The sequence below is a fragment of the Oncorhynchus gorbuscha genome, linkage group LG02 (assembly GCF_021184085.1).
Source record: "Oncorhynchus gorbuscha isolate QuinsamMale2020 ecotype Even-year linkage group LG02, OgorEven_v1.0, whole genome shotgun sequence".
Lineage (NCBI taxonomy): Eukaryota > Metazoa > Chordata > Actinopteri > Salmoniformes > Salmonidae > Oncorhynchus > Oncorhynchus gorbuscha.
In genome coordinates this window covers 89,951,326-89,972,776 of record NC_060174.1, presented here as the reverse complement: position 1 = coordinate 89,972,776, position 21,451 = coordinate 89,951,326, and the positions used below count along the sequence as shown (strand labels likewise).

The 21,451-nt window shown below is 42.4% G+C and overlaps 1 protein-coding gene across 5 annotated transcripts in view; it reads right to left on the bottom strand.

The window, feature by feature from the left end:
* LOC124012646 (glycerophosphodiester phosphodiesterase domain-containing protein 5-like) overlaps nucleotides 1–21,451 on the bottom strand; it is a 34,603-nt gene that overhangs the window by 11,201 nt on the left and 1,951 nt on the right. For 2 of the 5 annotated variants that reach the window (XM_046326498.1, XM_046326523.1), the window contains exons 2-9: nucleotides 19,300–19,469; nucleotides 17,918–18,021; nucleotides 13,051–13,144; nucleotides 10,119–10,178; nucleotides 9,648–9,746; nucleotides 9,463–9,556; nucleotides 4,908–5,053; nucleotides 4,372–4,454 (exon numbers count right to left, since the gene is read on the bottom strand). In XM_046326498.1, coding sequence (XP_046182454.1) covers nucleotides 4,372–4,454; nucleotides 4,908–5,053; nucleotides 9,463–9,556; nucleotides 9,648–9,746; nucleotides 10,119–10,178; nucleotides 13,051–13,144; nucleotides 17,918–18,021; nucleotides 19,300–19,467 — 848 coding nt within the window. In that variant the 5' untranslated portion in view covers nucleotides 19,468–19,469. The remainder of the gene's footprint in view (nucleotides 1–4,371; nucleotides 4,455–4,907; nucleotides 5,054–9,462; nucleotides 9,557–9,647; nucleotides 9,747–10,118; nucleotides 10,179–13,050; nucleotides 13,145–17,917; nucleotides 18,022–19,299; nucleotides 19,470–21,451) is intronic. The other 3 variants (XM_046326507.1, XM_046326517.1, XM_046326531.1) reach the window with 3 other exon arrangements.

Here is a 21,451-nt window from a genome sequence, read left to right as displayed (position 1 = left end):
GAAGTCGAAGGAATTGTTCGTAGCGCTCTGAGACAGGATTGTGTCGAGGCACAGCTCTGGGGAAGGGTACAACATTTCTGCAGCATTGAAGGTCCCCAAGAACACAGAGGCCTTCGTTCTTAAATGGAAGTCGTTTAGAACCACCAAGACTCTTCCTAGAGTACTGCACTGCATCTCAGTGCAATAGGTGTCACTACAGTCCCAGGTTCGAATCTAGGCTATATCACATCAGGACATGATTTGGAGTCCCATAGGGCTGCGCACAATTGGCCCAGCGACGTATGGGTTTGGCCAGGGTAGGCTGTCATTGTAAATAAGAATTTGTTCTTAACTGACTTGCCTAGTTAAATAAAGGTTTCATTTAAATGTTTTAAAGTCTCAGAATGTCCTTGAGTGGCCCAGCCAGAACACAGACTTGAACCCGATCTAACAGCTCTGGAGAGACCTGAAAATAGCTGTGCAGCAAAGCTCCCCATCCAACCTGACAGAGCTTGAGAGGATCTGTAGAGAAGAATGGGAGAAACTCCACAAATACAGGTGTGGCAAGCTTGTAGCGTCACACCCAAGAAAACACGATGCTGTAATCACTGCCAAAGGTGCTTCAACAAAGTACCGAGTAAAGGGTTGGACGTCAGTCTCAACATCACCAGTCTCAACGTCAACAGTGAATAGGCGACTCCGGGATGCTGGCCTTCTAGGTAGAGTTCCTATGTCCAGTGTGTGTTCTTTTGCTCATCTTAATATTTTATTTTTATTGAGCAGTCGGAGATATGTATTATTCTTTGCAACTCTGCCAAGAAGGCCAGCATCCCGGAGTCACCTCTTCACTGTTGACGTTGAGACTGATGTTTTGCGGGTACTATTTAATGAAGCTGCCAGTTGAGGACTTGTGAAGCATCTGTTTCTCAAACTAGACACTAATGTACTTGTCCTCTTTACTCTCCTCTTTCTATTCTGGTTAGAACCAGTTTGCGCTGTTCTGTGAAGGGAGTAGTATACAACATTGTTCGAGATCTTCAGTTTCTTTGCATTTTCTCGCATGGAATAACCTTCATTTCTCAGAACAAGAAGAGACTGACGGGTTTCAGAAGAAAGTACTTTGTTTCTGGCCATTTTGAGCTTGTAATCGAACCCACAAATGCTGATGCTCCATATATTCAACTAGTCTCAACAAGGCCAGCTTTATTGCTTCTTTAATCAGAACAACAGTTTTCAGCTGTGCTAACATACAGTTGAAGTCGGAAGTTTACATAAACTTAGTTTGGAGTCATTACAACTCGTTTTTCAACCACTTCACAATTTTTTGATAACAAACTATAGTTTTTGCAAGTCGGTTAGGACATGTACTTTGTGCATGACAAGTAATTTTTCCAACAATTGTTTACAGACAGATTATTTCACTGTATCACAATTCCAGTGGGTCAGAAGTTAACATACACTAAGTTGACTGTCCCTTTAATAAGCTTGGAAAATTCCAGAAAATTATGTCATGGCTTTAGAAGATTCTGATAGGCTAATTGACATCATTTGAGTCAATTGGAGGTGTACCTGTGGATGTATTTCAAGGCCAACCTTCAAACTCAGTGCCTCTTTGCTTGACATCATGGGGGAAAAAATAAAATAAATTGTAGACCTCCACAAGTCTGGTTCATCCTTGGGCGAATTTCCAAACGCCTGAAGGTACCACGTTCATCTGTACAAACAATAGTACGCATGTATAAACACCATGGAACCACACAGCCGTCATACCACAGGAAGGAGATGCGTTCTGTCTCCTAGAGATGAATGTACTTTGGTGCGAAAAGCGCAAATCAATCCCAGAACAACAACAACAAAGGACCAGATTCTGGAGGAAACAGGTACAAAAGTATCTATATCCACAGTAAAACAAGTCCTTTATCGACATAACCTAAAAGGCCACTCAGCAAGGAAGACACCACTGCTCCAAAACTGCCATAAAAAAGACAGACTACGGTTTGCAACTGCACATGGGGACAAAGATCGTACTTTTGGAGAAATGTCCTCTGGTCTGATGAAACAAAAATAGAACTGTTTGGCCATAATGACCATTGTTATGTTTAGAGGAAAAAGGGAGAGGCTTGCAAGCCGAAGAACACCATCCCAACCGTGAAGCACGGGGTGGCTGCATCATGTTGTGGGGGTGCTTTGCTGCAAGAGGGACTGGTGCACTTCACAAAATAGATGGCATCATGAGGTAGGAAAATTATGTGGATATATTGAAGCAACATCTCAAGACATGAGTCAGGAAGTTAAAGCTTGTTCGCAAATGGGTCTTCCAAATGGACAATGACCCCAAGCATACTTCCAAAGTTGTGGCAAAATGGCTTAAGGACAAAGTCAAGGTATTGGTCTGGCCATCACAAAGCCCTGACCTCAATCCCATAGAAGATTTGTGGGCAGAACTGAAAAAGCGTGTGCGAGCAAGGAGGCCTACAAACCTGACTCAGTTACACCAGCTCTGTCAGGAGGAACGGGACAAAATTCACCCAACTTATTGTGTGGAGCTTGTGGAAGGCTACCCGAAACGTTTGACCCAAGTTAAACCATTTAAAAAGGCAATGCTACCAAATACTAATTGAGTGTATGTAAACTTCTGTCAAACTGGGAATGTGATGAAAGAAATAAAAGCTGAAATAAATCACTCTCCTATTATTCTGAAATTTCACATTCTTAAAATAAAATGGTCAGTGTAAATGAAGGTGAGGAGACCGGTTAAATAAGAATTTTTAAGCCTTGAGACATGGATTGTGTACTGTATGTGTGCCATTCAGTGAGTGAAGATTTAAGTGTCTTTGAATGGGGTATGGTACTAGGTGCCAGGCATACTGGTATGTGTCAAGAACTGCAGCGTTGCTGGGTTTTTCACGCTCAACAGTTTCCCGTGTTTATCAACAATGGTCCACCACCCAAATGACATCCAGCCAACTTAACACAAGCGTGGGATGTATTGGAGTCAACATGGGCCAGCATCCATGTGGAAAGCTTTCAACGTCTTGTAGACTCTGACAAATTGAGGCTGTTCTGTGGGCAAAGGCAACTCAATATTAGGAAAGTGTTCTTCATGTTTTGTACACTTATTCTTTAGATGTAAATACTGTAAAACCACCAGCAACTGGGCTCCACATGGTTTTAATTTAGGAAATCTGATCCAAAGTATTCCCATTCATAATATAATATGTGATTGTACACAAATGTAAGCAAGGTTTGAAATGGTTGTTTTATTCAAATATTATATCTGTTTGAGCTTCTTGTGGTCAATTATTTGTAATTACAACACCAGCAAATGTATTTCAAATGGTCATTTTTTGTCAATGATCTACAGAAAATACTCTAATGTCAAAGTAGAATAAACATTCTAACATTTATAAAAAATTTATGAAAAATAAAATAATAATATATATTGATTACATAAGTATTCAACCCCATTGATCATTGCTAGACAGACATTTTTAGGTCTTGCCATAGATTTTCAAGCCAATTTAAGTCAAAACTGTCTTCATGGTAAGCTTCAGTGTATATTTGGCCTTGTGTTTTAGATTTTTGTCCTACTGAAAGGTGAATGTCTCCCAGTGTCTGTTGGAAAAGCAGAATGTACCAAGATTTCCTCTAGGACTTTGCCTGTGCTTATCCCTATTCCTTTTCTTTTAATCCAAAAAGACTCCCTAGCCCTTGCCAATGACAAGCATACCCATAACATGATGCAGCCACCACCATGCTTGAAAATATGAAGAGTGGATTTTCACTCACATCAGGGATGTGTTCTGTTGGATTTGCCCCAAACATAACGCTTTGTATTCAGGACATAAAGAGAATTTCTTTACTTTTTTTACAGTATTACTTTAGTGCCTTATTACAAACAGGATGCATATTTTTGAATATTTGTATTATGTACAGGCTTCCACCTTTTCACTCTATCATTTAGGTTAGTTTTGTGGAGTAACTACAAAATGTTGTTCATCCATCCTCAGTTCTCTCCTATCACAACCATTAAACTAACTGTTTTAAAGTCACTATTGGCCTCATGGTGATTCATTGTTGCATACAGAGTGAGTCCATTTAAATTATAATGTGATTCGTTAAGCACATTTTTACTCCTGAACTTATTTAAGCCATTACAAAAGGGTTGAATACTTATTGACTCAACACATTTATGCTTTTCATTTTTAATTAATAGGTAAACGTGTCTAACATAATTCCACTTTGACATTATGGGGTATTGTGTGTAGGCTAGTGACAACTATCCACTCAAGCAAAAAACTAACCGGCCTGCAGCTGAATGTAGTTGATTATCCCCGAACTAGATGGAAACGGAACATTAAGGTGTGAGGAGGGTGGACAACCACCACTGACCTGATGGTGACGTCAGTCTCTAGACCTTGCCCTCCAGCCTCCACCGCCTTCTCAAAGGACATGAGAGTGTTCTCTGGCGCAAGCTGGGGTATAACACACATACAAATGACTTGAACATATGGTTACCCTAAACAAACAGAGGTACTACTGACACAGATGATAAATACCAGACATTTCAGTTCAAACAGTTCAGCTAATAACATAGCCCAAAGGTTTTGACTTATACTGACAACGGTAATAAATGATCAAACTACCACACTTCTACTACTCCATCACGTGTTGTTTACAGGGTAGTATGGCCTTGCTCAAGTCAAAATCGGCACATTTTTCACCTCGTCGCTGGGATTTTCAAACTAGCAACCTTTCAGTTACTGGCCCAAAGCTCCAACCACTAGGCTACCTGCAGGCAGTTAGTATTGAAAAGTGTTGATGAGAATGGGTTAGTGTTGATGAGAATGGGTTAGTGTTGATGAGAATGAGTTAGTGTTGATGAGAATGGGTTGGCATTAATGGTGTTGCTGATGAGGCCTACCCACCATGGGTGCCCCTCTGTGCCCGATGAGGGCTGGTGACAGGCACAGAGTGCCCTCCTCTTTAAGACAGGGTGAGTACATGCCCAGGGGCACCAGGTAGAGGGCACACAGCACCGCCAGGTACAGCCCCATGATGAGCGCCTGCCCAACTAGAACACACAGACACACTGTTTACAAAGGGATACAGTTATTCATTTGTTGTTGATATGTGTAATCTGAAGGGAATTTCCTCAAGACTAAAGAAAGAATAAAAATGATAAGTAAAACAAACAATTATATTTAAACAGAACAAAACATGAATATCTACAGATGTAATTCAGATGTATTATATGTAGACATCACTGTTGAGATAGAAAACCTCCCTAAAGTTTCACACATCAGAGATGTTCACTGTTGAGATAGAAAACCTCCCTAAAGTTTCACACATCAGAGATGTTCACTGTTGAGATAGAAAACCTCCCTAAAGTTTCACACATCAGAGATGTTCACTGTTGAGATAGAAAACCTCCCTAAAGTTTCACACATCAGAGATGTTCACTGTTGAGATAGAAAACCTCCCTAAAGTTTCACACATCAGAGATGTTCACTGTTGAGATAGAAAACCTCCCTAAAGTTTCACACATCAGAGATGTTCACTGTTGAAATAAAAAACCTCTGAAGTTTCCTTCCTTGCCCTAGTTTTGAATCAAATCAAATGTATTTGCCACATACACATGGTTAGCGGATGTTAATGCGAGTGGAGCGAAATGCTTGTGCTTCTAGTTCCAACCACCAGTAATATCTAACAAGTAATATAACCTAACCATTTCACAACAAATACATTAAGTGTAAAGGAGTGAATACGAATATGTACATAAAAATATATGAATGAGTGATGCCCGAATGGCATAGGCAAGATGCAGTAGATGGTATAGAGTACAGTATATACATTTGAGATGATTAATGTAGGGTATAAAAACATTATATAAAGTGGCTAGTGATAAATTGATTACATCAATTCTTCCATTATTAAAGTAGCTAGAGTTGAGTCAGTATGTTGGCAGCAGCCACTCAATGTTAGTGATGGCTGTTTAACAGTCTGATGGTCTTGAGATAGAAGCTGTTTTTCAATCTCTCGGTCCCAGATTTGATGCACCTGTACTAACCTCGCCTTCTGGATGATAGCGGGGTGAACAGGCAGTGGCTCAGGTGGTTGTTGTCCTTGATGATCTTTATGGCCTTCCTGTGACATCGGGTGCTGTAGGTGTCCTGGAGGGCAGGTAGGTTGCACCCGGTAATGTGTTGTGCAGACCTCACGACCCTCTGGAGAGCCTTACGGTTATGGGCTGCGCAGTTGCCGTACCAGGCGGTGATACAGCCCGACGGGATGCTCTCGATTGTGCCTCTGTAAAAGTTTGTGAGTGTTTTTGGTGGTGACAAGCCAAATTTCATCAGCCTCCTGAGGTTGAAGAGGCACTGCTGCACCTTCTTCACCACGCTGTCTGTGTGGGTGGACCAATTCAGTTTGTCCGTGATGTGTCCGCCGAGGAACTGAAAACTTTCCACCCTCTCCACTACTGTCCCGTTAATGTAGATAGAGGGTTGCTCCCTCTGCTGTTTCCTGAAGTCCACGATCATCTCCTTTGTTTTGTTGACATTAATTGTGAGGTTATTTTCCTGACACCACACTCCGAGGGCCCTCACCTCCTCCCTGTAGGCCGTCTCGTCGTTGTTGGTAATCAAGCCTACCACTGTTGTGTCGTCTGCAAACTTGATGATTGAGTTGGAGGCGTGCATGGCCACGCAGTCGTAGGTGAACAGGGAGTACAGGAGAGGACTGAGAACGCACCCTTGTGGGGCCCCAGTGTTGAGGATCAGCGGGGTGGAGATGTTGTTAACTACCCTCACCACCTGGGGGCGGCCCGTCAGGAAGTACAGGACCCAGTTGCACAGGGCGGGGTCGAGACCCAGGGTCTTGGGCTTAATGACGAGTTTCAAGGTTACTATGGTGTAAAATGCTGAGCTGTAGTCGATGAACAGCATTCTTACATAGGTATTCCTCTTGTCCAGATGGGTTAGGGCAGTGTGCAGTGTAATGGAGTTGTCTGTGGTCCTATTAGGGCGGTAAGCAAATTGGAGTGGGTCTAGGGTGTCAGGTAGGGTGGAGGTGATAAGGTCCTTGACTAGTCTCTCAAAGCACTTCATGATGACGGAAGTGAGTGCTACAGAGCGGTAGTCATTTAGCTCAGTTACCTTAGCTTTCTTGGGAACAGGAACAATTGTGGCCCTCTTGAAGCATGTGGGAACAGCAGACTGGGATAAGGATTGATTGAATATGTCCGTAAACACACCAGCCAGCTGGTCTGCGCATGCTCTGAGGACGCGGCTGGGGATGCCGTCTGGGCCTGCAGCCTTGCGAGGGTTAACACGTTTAAATGTTTTACTCACGTTGGCTACAGTGAAGGAGAGCCCACAGGTTTTGGTAGCGGGCCATGTCAGTGGCACTGTATTGTCCTCAAAGAGAGCGAAAGTTGATTAGTCTGTCTGGGAGCAAGACATCGTGGTCCGCGACGGGGCTGGTTTTTCTTTTGTAGTCCGTGATTGACTGTAGACCCTGCCACACACCTCTCGTGTCTGAGCCGTTGAATTGCGACTCCACTTTGTCTCTATACTGACGCTTAGCTTGTTTGATTGCCTTGCGGAGGGAATAGCTACACTGTTTGTATTCGGTCATGTTTCCGGTCACCTTGCCCTTATTAAAAGCAGTGGTTTGCGCTTTCACTTTTGCACGACTGCTGCCATCAATCCACATTTTCTGGTTGGGGAATGTTTTAATAGACGCTGTGGGTACGACATCACCAATGCACTTGTTAATAAACTCGCTCACAGAATTAGCGTATTCGTCAATGTTGTTGTTCGTCGCAATGCGGAACATATCCCAGTCTACGTGATCGAAGCAATCTTGAAGCGTGGAATCCAATTGATCGGACCAGCGTTGAGCACGTGAGCTTCCTGTTTTCGTTTCTGTCTATAGGCTGGGAGCAACAAAATGGAGTCGTGGTCACCTTTTCCAAAGGGAGTGCGGGGGAGGGCCTTATATGCGTCAGGGAAGTTAGAATAACAGTGGTCTAGGGTTTTTCCAGCCCTGGTAGCACAATCGATATGCTGATAGAATTTGGAGCCTAGTTTTCAGATTATCCTTGTTAAAATCCCCAGCTACAATAAATGCAGCCTCAGGATATGTGGATCCAGTTTACATAGAGTCGAATGAAGTTCTTTCAGGGCCATCGATGTGTCTGCTTAGGGAGGGGAATATACATGACTGTGATTATGATTGAAGAGAATTCTCTTGGTAGATAATGCGGTCGGCATTTGATTGTGAGGAATTCTAAGTCAGGTGAACAGAAGGACTTGAGTTCCTGTATGTTATGATCACACCACGTCTCGTTAATCAAAAGGCATACACACCCGCCCTTCTTCTTACCAGAGAGATGCTTGTTTCTGTCGGTACGATGCGTGAAGAAACCAGGTGGTTGTATCGACGCAGATAGTGTGTCTCGAGTGAGCCATGTTTCCGTGAAGCAAAGAACGTTACAGTCTCTGATGTTTCTCTGGAATGCTACCCTTGCTCGGATTTCGTCTACCTTGTTTTCAAGAGACTGGACATTGGCGAGTAGTATGCTCTGGAGCGGTGCGTGATGTGCCCGTCTACGGAGCCTGACCAGAAGACCGCTCCGTCTGTCCGTCGCTGGCTCGGTCTAATCCATTGTCCTGGGTGGTAGGCCAAACAGAGGATCCGCTTCGGGAAAGTCGTATTCCTGGTCGTAGTGCTGGTGAGTTGACGTTGCTCTTATATCCAATAGTTCCTCCTGACTGTATGTAATAAAACCTAAGATTTTCTGGGGTAACATTGTAAGAAATAACACATAAAAAACGAAATACTGCATAGTTTCCTAGGAATGCGAAGCGAGGCGGCCATCTCTGTCGCGCCAGAAGTCAACAATCGAAGTCAGTATTTGCCTTATTCTTGTCAGGACCCGGTAACGAACCCGGGTCTCCGGAGTGAGAAACAGTCACTTAGCCAACTGAGCCACGAATAGTGTAATAATGAAGTAAAAAGTGAAGTTCTTCAGGAAAACATGTAACTCCACAACCTCAGAAGGAATTCCACAAGAACAAAGGTAATCCTCCAAGACAAAAAGGTAAATTCACAAGGTGGAAGGTATAGCACAAAAAGTCTCAAAATATACTCAAAAAACAAACAAACAAGAACAAAAAACAGAATTCCACAAGAGAGTCCACCGGGATCACAGAGTACTAGGGCTGGGTGCTAACATACAAACACAGAGCAAAGGACTGAGGAAAACAAAGGGTTTAAATACAATCAGGGGAAACGAGGCACAGGTGCAAATAATAATGGGGATCAAGGGAAAACAAAAGGTCAAAAGGCACAATGGGGGCATCTAGTGACCAAAAACCGGAACAACCCTGGCCAAATCCTGACAATTCTACTCTGTAATTAGCATATTATGTATACAGCTGCTCAAACAAGCCCCACCTACTCAATCACAAGTCTCACCTTTCCTATTGATGTGGTAGAAATGCAAGGCTATTGGCCAGGAAAGGAGTGTCATCAGCAAGACTCCTCCCACGTGTAAATATGGTGCCGTCACCTATTAAGAACAAACATATTGCAGGAGGTGAAGTAAAGAGAAAATAAAGAGAGAGATATGACCATAATAGAAGAAAGAAGGGAGGCCCCACCTGGAAAGAGAGGAGAAGAGTGGTCCACTCTTTGCTACATAGGTCAGACAGCACTGCTATGGCAAGAATGGAGAAGGCTAGACTCACCAGGACCCCAATCTGGCAACACATCCGGAGGATTAGTACAGTTAGGACAACAGACAACCATTGGCACCTTACCCTTTTCACACTAATGAGCATTTAATTTTGCACTGAGCTGAGCACAATTAATTTTCACTTAATTTTTTCAGGATCTATCCATAAATCTGCAGCATTCAGCATTTCATCAGTCTTTTCTTCTACCAGGCAGTCAGCAATTTAATCTAGCTAAAGTCATTCATTTCATCTAGACATGGAAAAATGGATGGGATGATTCTAAAGCTTATAAGAGCAAAGAGGATGTCTAGGAGAGACAGGGAGGATAGGAAACACGATATAGAGAAGTAGGCAGAGGAAGTTGAAATTGGGCAAGGGAAGGCATGTGGACGTTACCTTGTGGCCCCAGTGTAGGTACAGCTTCTGTCCCTCTGACAGCAGACATACAGCCAACAGCTAGAAATTAAAACACACCCACACACACCATCAGAGAGCTAAGTACAGTATAACCCTGGTACTGTATAGTACAGTATAACCCTGGTACAGTATATTCCTGGCACAGTAAAGCTCTGGTTCAATACAGTATATCCCTGGTACAGTACAGTATAGCTCTGGTTCAGTACAGTATATCCCTGGTACAGTACAGTATAGCTCTGGTTCAGTACAGTATATCCCTGGTACAGTACAGTATAGCCCTGGTACTGTATAGTACAGTATATCCCTGGTAGGGTATATTCCTGGTACAGTATAGCTTTGGTTCAGTACAGTACAACTCTGGTTCAGTACAGTACATTCCTGGTACAGTACAGTATAGCTCTGGTTTAGTACAGTGTATCCCTGGTACAGTACAGTATAGCTCTGGTTCAGTACAGTATATCCCTGGTACAGTACAGCTCTGGTTCAGTACAGTATATCCCTGGTACAGTACAGTATAGCCCTGGTACTGTATAATACAGTATATCCCTGGTAGGGTATATTCCTGGTACAGTAAAGCTCTGGTTCAGTACAGTATATCCCTGGTACAGTACAGTATAGCTCTGTTTCAGTGCAGTATAGCTCTGGTTCAGTACAGTACATTCCTGGTACAGTACAGTATAGCTCTGGTTCACTACAGTACATTCCTGTTACAGTACAGTATAACTCTGGTTCAGTTCAGTACATTCCTGGTACAGTACAGTATAGCTCTGGTTCACTACAGTACATTCCTGTTACAGTACAGTATAGCTCTGGTTCAGTTCATTACATTCCTGGTACAGTACAGTATAGCTCTGGTTCAGTTCATTACATTCCTGGTACAGTACAGTATAGCTCTGGTTCAGTACAGTACATTCCTGTTACAGTACAGTATAGCTCTGGTTCAGTTCATTACATTCCTGGTACAGTACAGTATAGCTCTGGTTCAGTTCAGTACAGTATATTCCTGGTACAGTACAGCTCTGTTTCAGTACAGTAAAGCTCTGGTTCAGTACAGTATATTCCTGGTACAGTACAGCTCTGTTTCAGTACAGTAAAGCTCTGGTTCAGTACAGTATAGCCCTGGTACAGTACAGTATATGCCTAGTACAGTATAGTACAGTATATTCATGGTAGAGTACAATATAACTCTGGTTTAGTACAGTACAGTACAGTACAGTAAAGCCCTGGTAAAGTACAGCTATGGTTCAGTATAGTACAGTATATTCCTGTTACAGTACAGCTCTGGTATAGTATAGTATAGTATAGTATAGTATAGTATAGTATAGTATAGTATAGTATAGTATATTCCTGTTACAGTACAGCTCTGGCTCAGTACATTAAAGTATATTCGTGGTACAGTACAGTATACAGTACAGTTCTCATCACTAAGGACTCTGGGACTAATAACCTCCCTCTGCAACTGGATCCTGGACCGACCCCAGGATCACGGGCAGACCCCAGGTAGTAACTCTAGGTAACAACACAATCGCCACTCTGATCCTCAACATGGAGGCCCCTCATGTGTGCGTGCTCAGTCCCCTCCTGTACTCCCTATTCACTCATGACTGCATGTCCAGGCACGACTCAAACGTCATCATTAAGTTGGCCAATGACACAACAGTGGTAAGCATGATCAGCGACAACGATGAGACATCCTATAGGGAGGAGGTCAGAGACCTGACCATGTGGTGCAAGGACAACAACCTCTCCATCAATGTGATCAAGACAAAGGAAATGATTGTGGACTACAGGAAAAGGAGGACCGAGCACACCCCCATTCTCATAGACGGGACTGTAGTGGAGCAGGTTGAGAGCTTCATGTTCCTTTCCGTCCACATCACCAACAAACTAACATGGTTCAAGCACACCAAGACAGTCATGAAGAGGGCACAACAAAACCTATTCCCCCTCAGGAGACTGAAAAGATTTGGCATGGGTCCTCAGATCCTCAAAAGGTTCTACAGGTGCACCATTGAGAGCATCCTGACTGGTTGCATCGCTGCCTAGTATGGCAACTGCTCGGCCTCCGACTGCAAGGCACTGCAGAGGGTAGTGCGTACGACCCAGTATATATATATATATATATATATATATATATATATATATATATATATATATATATATATATATATATATATATATATATATATATATATATATATATATATATATATATGCCATTTAGCACATCACCGGGGCCAAGCTTCCTGCCATCCGGACCTCTATACCAGGCGGTGTCGGAGACGAAAAAAATTGTCAAAGACTCCAGCCACCCTAGTCATAGACTGTTCTCTCTGCAATCATGGCAGGCGGTACTAGAGTGCCAAGTCCAGGTCCAAGAGGCTTCTAAACAGCTTCTAACCCCCCAAGCCATAAGACTCCTGAACATCTAATCAAATGACTATTGCCCCCCCTTCTACACTGCTGCTACTCTCTGTTGTTATCTATGCATAGTCACTTTAATAAACTACATGTACATATTACCTTAATTACCTCGACAACGGTGACCCCTCACATTGACTCTGTACCGGTACCGGTAGTCCTGCTATTGTTTTGTATTTATTTTTTATCTCTTACTTTTAGGTATTTTAAGTATTTTCTTAAAACTGCATTATTGGTTAGGGGCTTGTAAGTAAGCATTTCACTGTAAGGTCTACTGCACCTGTTATATTCAGCACGTGACAAATACAATTTGATTTGATATATAGCTCTGGTTCAATACAGTATATCCCTGGTGGTACCGTACAGTATAGCTCTGGTTCAGTATAGTACAGTATATTCCTGGGGGGATCCCCAGATTGATCTGTGACTGATTTATGCTTGTCCCCCAAACCCCCTTGGGGAGCCCCACAAACAAACACACACCCCTCACCAGAAGCAGAGTGATGTAGCTGAAGAAGGCGGCAGCGATGACCAGCAACACCACAGACCAGGGGAACCAGAAACCCAGGTTCCCAAAGTTAAACCTGGAGAAAGAGAGAGAAAATCGGAAGGAAGCGAGCGAGAGAGCGAGAGCAAGGATGGCGATGAGAGTGGGGATGTGTGTGTGTGGGGTACTCAGGGCTCTATTGTCCCTCTAAACACTCTGACATCAATGCAAATGTAATCAAAAATCATCATCATTAAACACTTATCAACAGTATCATGTTTTTAAATTCACTGTTAGGCTACATTTTTTGACCTCGCTGAGATGATCAATTTGAAGAATGAAGTTCAACAACAGGTTGAAACTGGAAAACATTGTCCTCATGGATGTTGTTCCAAACAACACAATTGATGTTGTTTCAAAGCCAAATAATGAAATTGACAGCGCTTTCTAAGGTGATGATTAATTTAAAGAATTTAAGAGTTGTATAAATCACTTATACACATATTAGAGCTTATGCATATGCCTTTGCTGTGCTTTCAGAAAATATTCATACCCCTTGACTTATTCCACATTTTGTTTTGTTACAGCCTGAATTCTAAATGGATTAAACATAATTGTTTTCACCCATCTAAAAACACACACACAATACCCCATAATGACAAAGTGAAAACATATTTTTAGAAATGTTTGCACATTTATTGAAAATGAAATAAAGAAATATTTCATTTACATACAGTGGGGCAAAAAAGTATTTAGTCAGCCACCAATTGTGCAAGTTCTCCCACTTAAAAAGATGAGAGAGGCCTGTAATTTTCATCATAGGTACACTTCAACTATGACAGACAAAATGAGAAAAGATATCCTGAAAATAACATTGGAGGATTGTTTATGAATTTATTTGCAAATTATGGTGGAAAATAAGTATTTGGTCACCTACAAACAAGCAAGATTTCTGGCACTCACAGACCTGTAACTTCTTCTTTAAGAGGCTCCTCTGTCCTCCACTCGTTACCTGTATTAATGGCACCTGTTTGAACTTGTTAGTATTCACACCTAAGTCAATACTTTGTAGAAGCACCTTTGGCAGCGATTACAGCTGTAACTCTTTCTGGGTATGTCTCTAAGAGCTTTCCACACCTGGATTGTGCAACATTTGCCCATTATTATTTTCAAAATTCTTCAAGTTCTGTCAAATTGTTTCTTGATAATTGCTAGACATGGCCTCCCGGGTGGCGCAGTGGTCTAGGGCACTGCATCGCAGCACTAGCTGTGCCACCAGAGACTCTGGGTTTGCACCCAGGCTCTGTCGCAGCCGGCCGCAACTGGGAGGTCTGTGGGGCGACGCACAATTGGCCTAGCGTCGTCCGGATTAGGGAGGGTTTGGCCAGTAGGGATATCCTTGTCTCATCGCGCACCAGCGACTCCTGTGGCAGGCCAGGTGCACTGTGTTTCCTCCGACACATTGGTGCGGCTGGCTTCCGGGTTTGAGGCGCGCTGTGTTAAGAAGCAGTGCGGCTTGGTTGGGTTGTGTTTCGGAGGACACATGGCTTTCGACCTTCGTTCTCTCCCGAGCCTGTACGGGAGTTGTAGCGATGAGACAAGATAGTAATTACTAACAATTGGATACCACGAAATTGGGGAGAAAAAGGGGGTAAAATGAAAAATAAAAATGTTTAAAGATAATTGCTAGGGCGCTGAACTGCAGCGCCAGCTGTGCCACCAGAGACTCTGGGTTCGCGCCCAGGCTCTGTCATAACTGGCCGCGACCGGGAGGTCCGTGGGGCGACGCACAATTGGCATAGCGTCGCCCGGGTTAGGGAGGGTTTGGCCGGTATGGACATCCTTGTCTCATTGCGCACCAGCGACTCCTGTGGCGGGCCGGGCGCAGTGCACGCTAACCAAGGTTCACAGATGCACGGTGTTTCCTCCGACACATTGGTGCGGCTGGCTTCCGGGTTGGATGCGTGCTGTGTTAAGAAGCAGTGCGGCTTGGTTGGGTTGTGTATCGGAGGACGCATGACTTTCAACCTTCGTCTCTCCCGAGCCCGTACGGGAGTTGTAGCAATGAGACAAGATAGTAGCTACTAACAATTGGATACCACGAAATTGGGGAGAAAAAGGGGGTAAAATTCAACAACAAAAAATAAATAAAAAATAAAAAAGATAATTGCTAGACATAATTTTCAGATCTTGCCATAGATTTTCAAGTAGAGTTAGTCAAAACTGTAACTCGGTCACTCAGGAACATTCATTGTCTTTTGATAAGCAACTCCGGTATAGATTTGGCCTTGTATTTTAGCTTATTGTCCTGCTGAAAGGTGAATTAATCTCCCAGAGTCTGGTGGAAAGCAGACAACCAGATTTTCCCCTAGGATTTTGCCTGTGCTTAGCTCTATTCCATGTATTTTTATCCTAAAAAAAACTCCCTAGTCCTTAACGATTACAAGCATACCCATAACATGATGCAGCCACCACTATGCTTGACAATATAGAGAGTGGTACTCAGTAATGTGTTGTATTGGATTTTCCCCAAACATAAAACGTCTTATTCAGGACAAAAAGTGAATTGTTTTGCCACATTTTTTTGCAGTATTACTTTAGTGCCTTGTTGCAAACAGGATGCATATTTTGGATTTTCTTTTTCTTTTGTACAGGCTTCCTTCTTTTCACTCTGTCAATTAAGTTAGTATTGTGGAGTAGCTACGTTGTTGATCCATTTTCAGTTTTCTCCTATCAGCCATTAAACACTGTAACTGTTGTAAAGTCACCATTGGCCTCATTGTGAAATCCCTGAGCAGTTTCCTTCCTCTCTGGCAGGAAGTACGCCTGTATCTTTGTAGTGACTGGGTGTATTGATACACCATCCAAAGTGTAATTCATAATTTCACCATGCTCTAAAGGATAGTCAATGTCTGCTTTTGTATTTTTACCCATCTACCAATGGGGCCTTTCTTTGCGAGGCATTGGAAAACCTCCCTCGACTTTGTGGTTGAATCTGTGTTCGAAATTCACTGCTCGACTGAGGGACCCAACAAAAAAATTGTATGTGTGTGGTACAGAGATGAAGTAGTCATTCAAAAATCATGTTATGCACTATTATTGCACACAGAGTGAGTCATTTACTTTTTAAGCAAATTTGTAACTCCTGAACTTAGGCTTGCAAATTGCCATAACAAAGGGTTTGAATACTTTTGACTCAAGACATTTCAGTGTACATTTGTAATTAATTTATAAACATTTAAAAAAACATAATTCCACTTTTACATTATAGGGTATTGTGTGTAGGAAAGTGACAAATACTAAATGTTATCAATTTTAAATTCAGTCTGTAACACAAGTCAAGGGGTGTGAATACTTTCTCAAGGCACTGTATATGAGCACAAAAAAAGATTTAAAAAATAATGATTGTGCGGTTATACAATACATAACCTAATAGCCTACCGCATATTACGCATGCCAGAAAAACATAACAAAATACACAGATTTAAGATGTCTTTGGTTCAGAATTGGTCTAGCCTATACTCCAAAACAAAAAAAAGATAGTAATAGCCTTTGAGTGTGGACTGTATTATTAGGCATACTGGATGGACTGGTTACCTTGTGCTACGCTCCAATCTTTCTATCCATGCGTCTGGGAGAGAATGTATAGGCCTAGGTGATGCTGTTGGTTCATTGATTGTGCAGGTTGGTTTACCGAGTTAGCCTACAATTATAGTGCATTTTGTATTTGATTTTGAATAGCCTAGTAATAGGGCCTTTTTTATAGTTTTATAATTAATAGGCTGACAATACCTTTAGCCACAGAATATCTCCTCCTCTCTCGTCTTATTCCTTTCTCAAGCGTGCAGAGATGGGGCCTGTCAACAGTTTAATTAAATATGTTTTGTTGTTACTATCAATGTTCCTGTACAGATTTATCTTGGTTTGGTCCCAAATGAAGCACTAGGTAGCTTTAGAAACATGGTTGGAGAGCCCATGACATAGAGTTTGGACGGAATATCACCTGTCGCACAGCGAGAGGCTGCATGCTCCTCAAACAGTGGTTAATGTGTGAAATGAAAGAAGTGTTCTTATTTTCCCAGACATTTCCACAATCCTGTGTGAATGCAGACTTTTGATGGTTGCCACTAAAAAGAGAAGAATCCCAGCTGCTACTGTAAGTCCATTTCTAAGCTGCTCCACTATGTTAGAAAACCGGAGGAGCCTACCCAGTATAATTTAAACTAAGGGAAAGCAGCCTCCATTCACTATTCCAGTGCATACGGATGACATGTCTTTTCCTCCCTGCCCCTGTTCCCTTGTTCCTGCCCATTTGATAATGCACCATTCCAAAACGAAACAAATGTTACATATTAGTAAAGACAAGATTACATTTAGAATAGTTCAATGGGTGAAAATATGATTGCTTGATGAGAGAACATTGTATGCAGACTGATTGAAAGAACAGGGCAAGCTTTTTATAACTTTTTCAAATAGTCAATAGCAAGAGTTGTGGCTATACAGTAGGAGGTAATGTTGTTAATGTGATGCAGGAGAGGAGATTCTCCTGACAGGAACAACACTGAAACTCAATGACATACTCCTGCTGCTACCACAGAGTTGTGGTCTGGCCTTGGTGTGTGTGTGTGTGTGTGTGTGTGTGTGTGTGTGTGTGTGTGTGTGTGTGTGTGTGTGTGTGTGTGTGTGTGTGTGTGTGTGTGTGTGTGTGTGTGTGTGTGTGTGTGTGTGTGTGTGTGTGTGTGTGTGTGTGTGTGTGTGTGTGTGTGTGTGTGTGTGTGTGTGTGTGTGTGTGTGTGTATATATTTGAATGCTTGTTCATACTTAGATGTGTGTTTACGTTACATTGTGAACATGTAATAGTCAGACCTACCAGTCAAAATCATTGTAGTCATTCTGAGCTTCACTCCAGAAGTAGAGGAAGACCAGTGTGAGACAGAATGTCACGATGAGGAGTGCAAAGCTGGCACATTCCAACTGCAGGGGAGAGAGAAACAATAAATCCCACATAGTGACTTCATAACAAGTGCACAACCCATATACTGTTGGCATGGAAATGTACACTAACAAGTAATTACCAGTGATGAGGATTGAACCCACAACATATTGGTGGCAAGGCAGGGATTCATGGCCAGAGCCACTACCTTCGCAAACCTTTTTCACTTCTATTTGTGTTTTCCCCTGACATATGAGGTAAACAACTCAAGCCTGGGCTAACATTAGTCAATGGATTGTCACACAAGAAGTTGTTGTTTTGCAGCATTTAAAGGAAAACTCCACCCAGAAACTATTAGTCCATTGTTGCTATAGTCCCAAAAATGTTTAGCATGTCAGCAATCAAGTTTTCAAGATATATAACTTTCAAAATACAGCCGGTATTTCTGTATTTTGAAAGTTATATATCTTGAAAAGTTGATTGCTGACATGCAAAACATTTTTGGGACTATATCAACAGTGGAACAATGAAACAAATACCAAAAGATGGGTGGAATTTTCCAATAAATGCTCTTACAAAACATAAGAGAGTGCTATTCTTTGAAAGGGCTGAATGTATGCATTTATTGCCTAGAATGCTTCCCATACAGTTGAGGGAGTGCACTTTGAACTCTGAGGAGAGGGAGCAATGTGAAGAAAAGCTCCTTACTGGCTAAACAGTGATTGTAAAACTGTGACAGTAAAAATGATGTAAGCCATGAAAGATATTGACAGAGTGAGGGAGAAAAAGAAACAGATAACTTGTGTGTGGGCACGCATGCATGTTGTGCATGTGAGGAAGAGAGAGTACAGTGTAGTAGTAGTGTGTGTGGGCACGCATGCATGTTGTGCATGTGAGTGAGAGAGAGTACAGTGTAGTAGTAGTGTGTGTGGGCACGCATGCATGTTGTGCATGTGAGTGAGAGAGAGTACAGTGTAGTAGTAGTGTGTGTGGGCACGCATGCATGTTGTGCATGTGAGTGAGAGAGAGTACAGTGTAGTAGTAGTGTGTGTGGGCACGCATGCATGCTGTGCATGTGAGTGAGAGAGAGTACAGTGTAGTAGTAGTGTGTGTGGGCACGCATGCATGTTGTGCATGTGAGTGAGAGAGAGTACAGTGTAGTAGTAGTGTGTGTGAGTATAGTCTCTGTCAGGGGTATAAAACCATCCTGTGAAATGACCAGATATTCAACAAACAAAAACAGCTTTTCCCATCAAATGATCTCACTTAGGAACTCAATCCCCCCATCCCGTCCCTGCTTGACCCCTGACATCCCTGACCTTGCTGCAGCAGCAGTCTCCCGGCGTGGCGCGGGTCCTCTGGTAGCGTCTCCATTGACAGCCGTAGAGTCCGGCCAGGCATGAGACAAAGGGCTGGTGCTCGTAGCGCTGCAGCAGCCGACAGCGCACCACAGGCAGCTTCCCCAGGGTGGTCAGAGAGGGGGCCATGGCTCACACACACAACGCCATCACGATCACACACACGAGAGAGAGTGAGAGAGAGAGAGAGAGAGAGAGAGAGAGAGAGAGAGAGAGAGAGAGAGAGAGAGAGAGAGAGAGAGAGAGAGAGAGAGAGAGAGAGAGAGAGAGAGAGAGAGAGAGAGAGAGAGAGAGAGAGAGAGAGAGAGAGAGGTCTACACCAGTTGTATTCAGTGCATGTGACAAATAAAATTGGATTTGATCTTGTCAGGGGGTTTCAGATTTCTCCCGGATTCAAGCCCCACTTGGGCCTTCAAGCCCCGCCTTCATCACAAAAGGTAGAGATGGTGGAGAAGGACAATGAGTAAAAAGAAGTCGTGTCTAACCTTAAACCTGGCTCCCAAACATTTAACAACTGCTGTAGGCCTAGATTATGAATCAATCAAACCATACTAGGTATGTGATTACAGGCTAGGTGAAGGACAAGCCCCATTCTGACACACATCGTAATTTTCACAATGCTTCAGTTTGGGATGGTTACCGTCTCTGAATTTGGGGATTTCCCTCTGAGGGATCCACAACTCACTAACTTCTACCTTGATTGTGGGCTAGTGGGCTACTATGTGTTAGTTGACCACCAGTATGTTTACTGTTAAATGACAAAGAAAGAGATTAGTCATGGATTACTGGAATAGCACTGTATAACAATGTATCCAAAAACAAATCATTTTGACTGTCAAATGTTTTCTCTCACAATATCAAAATAGAAACATCTCCTTGCTTTAAAGTCAAAACATATTTTTGTTCATATGCTGAGCTAGCCATTAAAAAAAGTATGGTCAACAGATCTAATTGAATCTGAAAAACCCTTTAACTAGAACATAATATGGAAAAATAAGACCATGGCATCCCCTAATCCGAACCATAAATGTATACATCGATGTGTTCACAGACTGTGTATTTAACACCAAGGAAACGTTTTATGATGAAATTGGTCCCAACTCCCAACTATTCACTGTGTCCCCTAAATCAGGTAGGCACATTCCTTCATATGATGTGGGAGTGCCCTGCACTTAAAATTACTTCTGGGGCAAAGTTACAACATTCATTTCGAAGTGCATGAATTTAAATATTCAAAGCTTTGCACCTATTATTTTATCTGACAATGATAGCACCTTGAATCTCTCAATCAATCAGAGAAAAGTATTGCTGGCAGGCCTTACTGCAGCGAGTTTTGGGGGGTCTAAATGGTACCTCTTTCTTTCCCATTTAACCAGGGGATTCAGTTACTACTAGAAGTTATAACAATAAAATGATCGACAACGAGAATGAATGTGCAAGTCAAGGAACAATTGAGACTCTGGGGATGGATGGGTGGGAGTGGGACTGATAAGCAACCTCGTTTGGTGGGTGGAATGGGAAGGAGTGAGAGGCATGGTTTCATTGGGTAGGGTAAGTGGGGCATGGTTTCTGGATGGGGAGGATGCAGGAGGGTGGATGGGGAATGGATTGGCGTTATTTTGTATGCATTTCTTTGCTTGTTTTTGTACCTGTAATCCCCCTCTGTAAAATGACTCAATTAAATTAAAGAAATTTCACAAAAAAGAAACTATTGTTGGTATTAATTTTTTTAATGTTCTTATTAATATACAGTTGAAGTTGGAAGTTTACATACAATTAGGTCGGAATCATAAAAAATTGTTTTTCAATCACTCCACAAATGTCTTGTTAACAAACTATAGTTTGGGAAAGTTGGTTAGGAGATCTACTTTGTGCATGACAAGTAATATTTCCAACAATTGTTTACAGACAGATTATTTAGCTTATAACTCACTGTATCACAATTCCAGTGGGTCAGAAGTTTACATACACTAAGTTGACTGTGCCTTTAAACAGCCTGGAAAATCCCTTGGCTTTAGAAGCTTCCATGGCTTTAGAAGCTTCTGATAGGCTAATTGACATCATTTGAGTCAATTGGAGGTGTCCCTGTGGATGTATTCAAACTCAGTGCCTT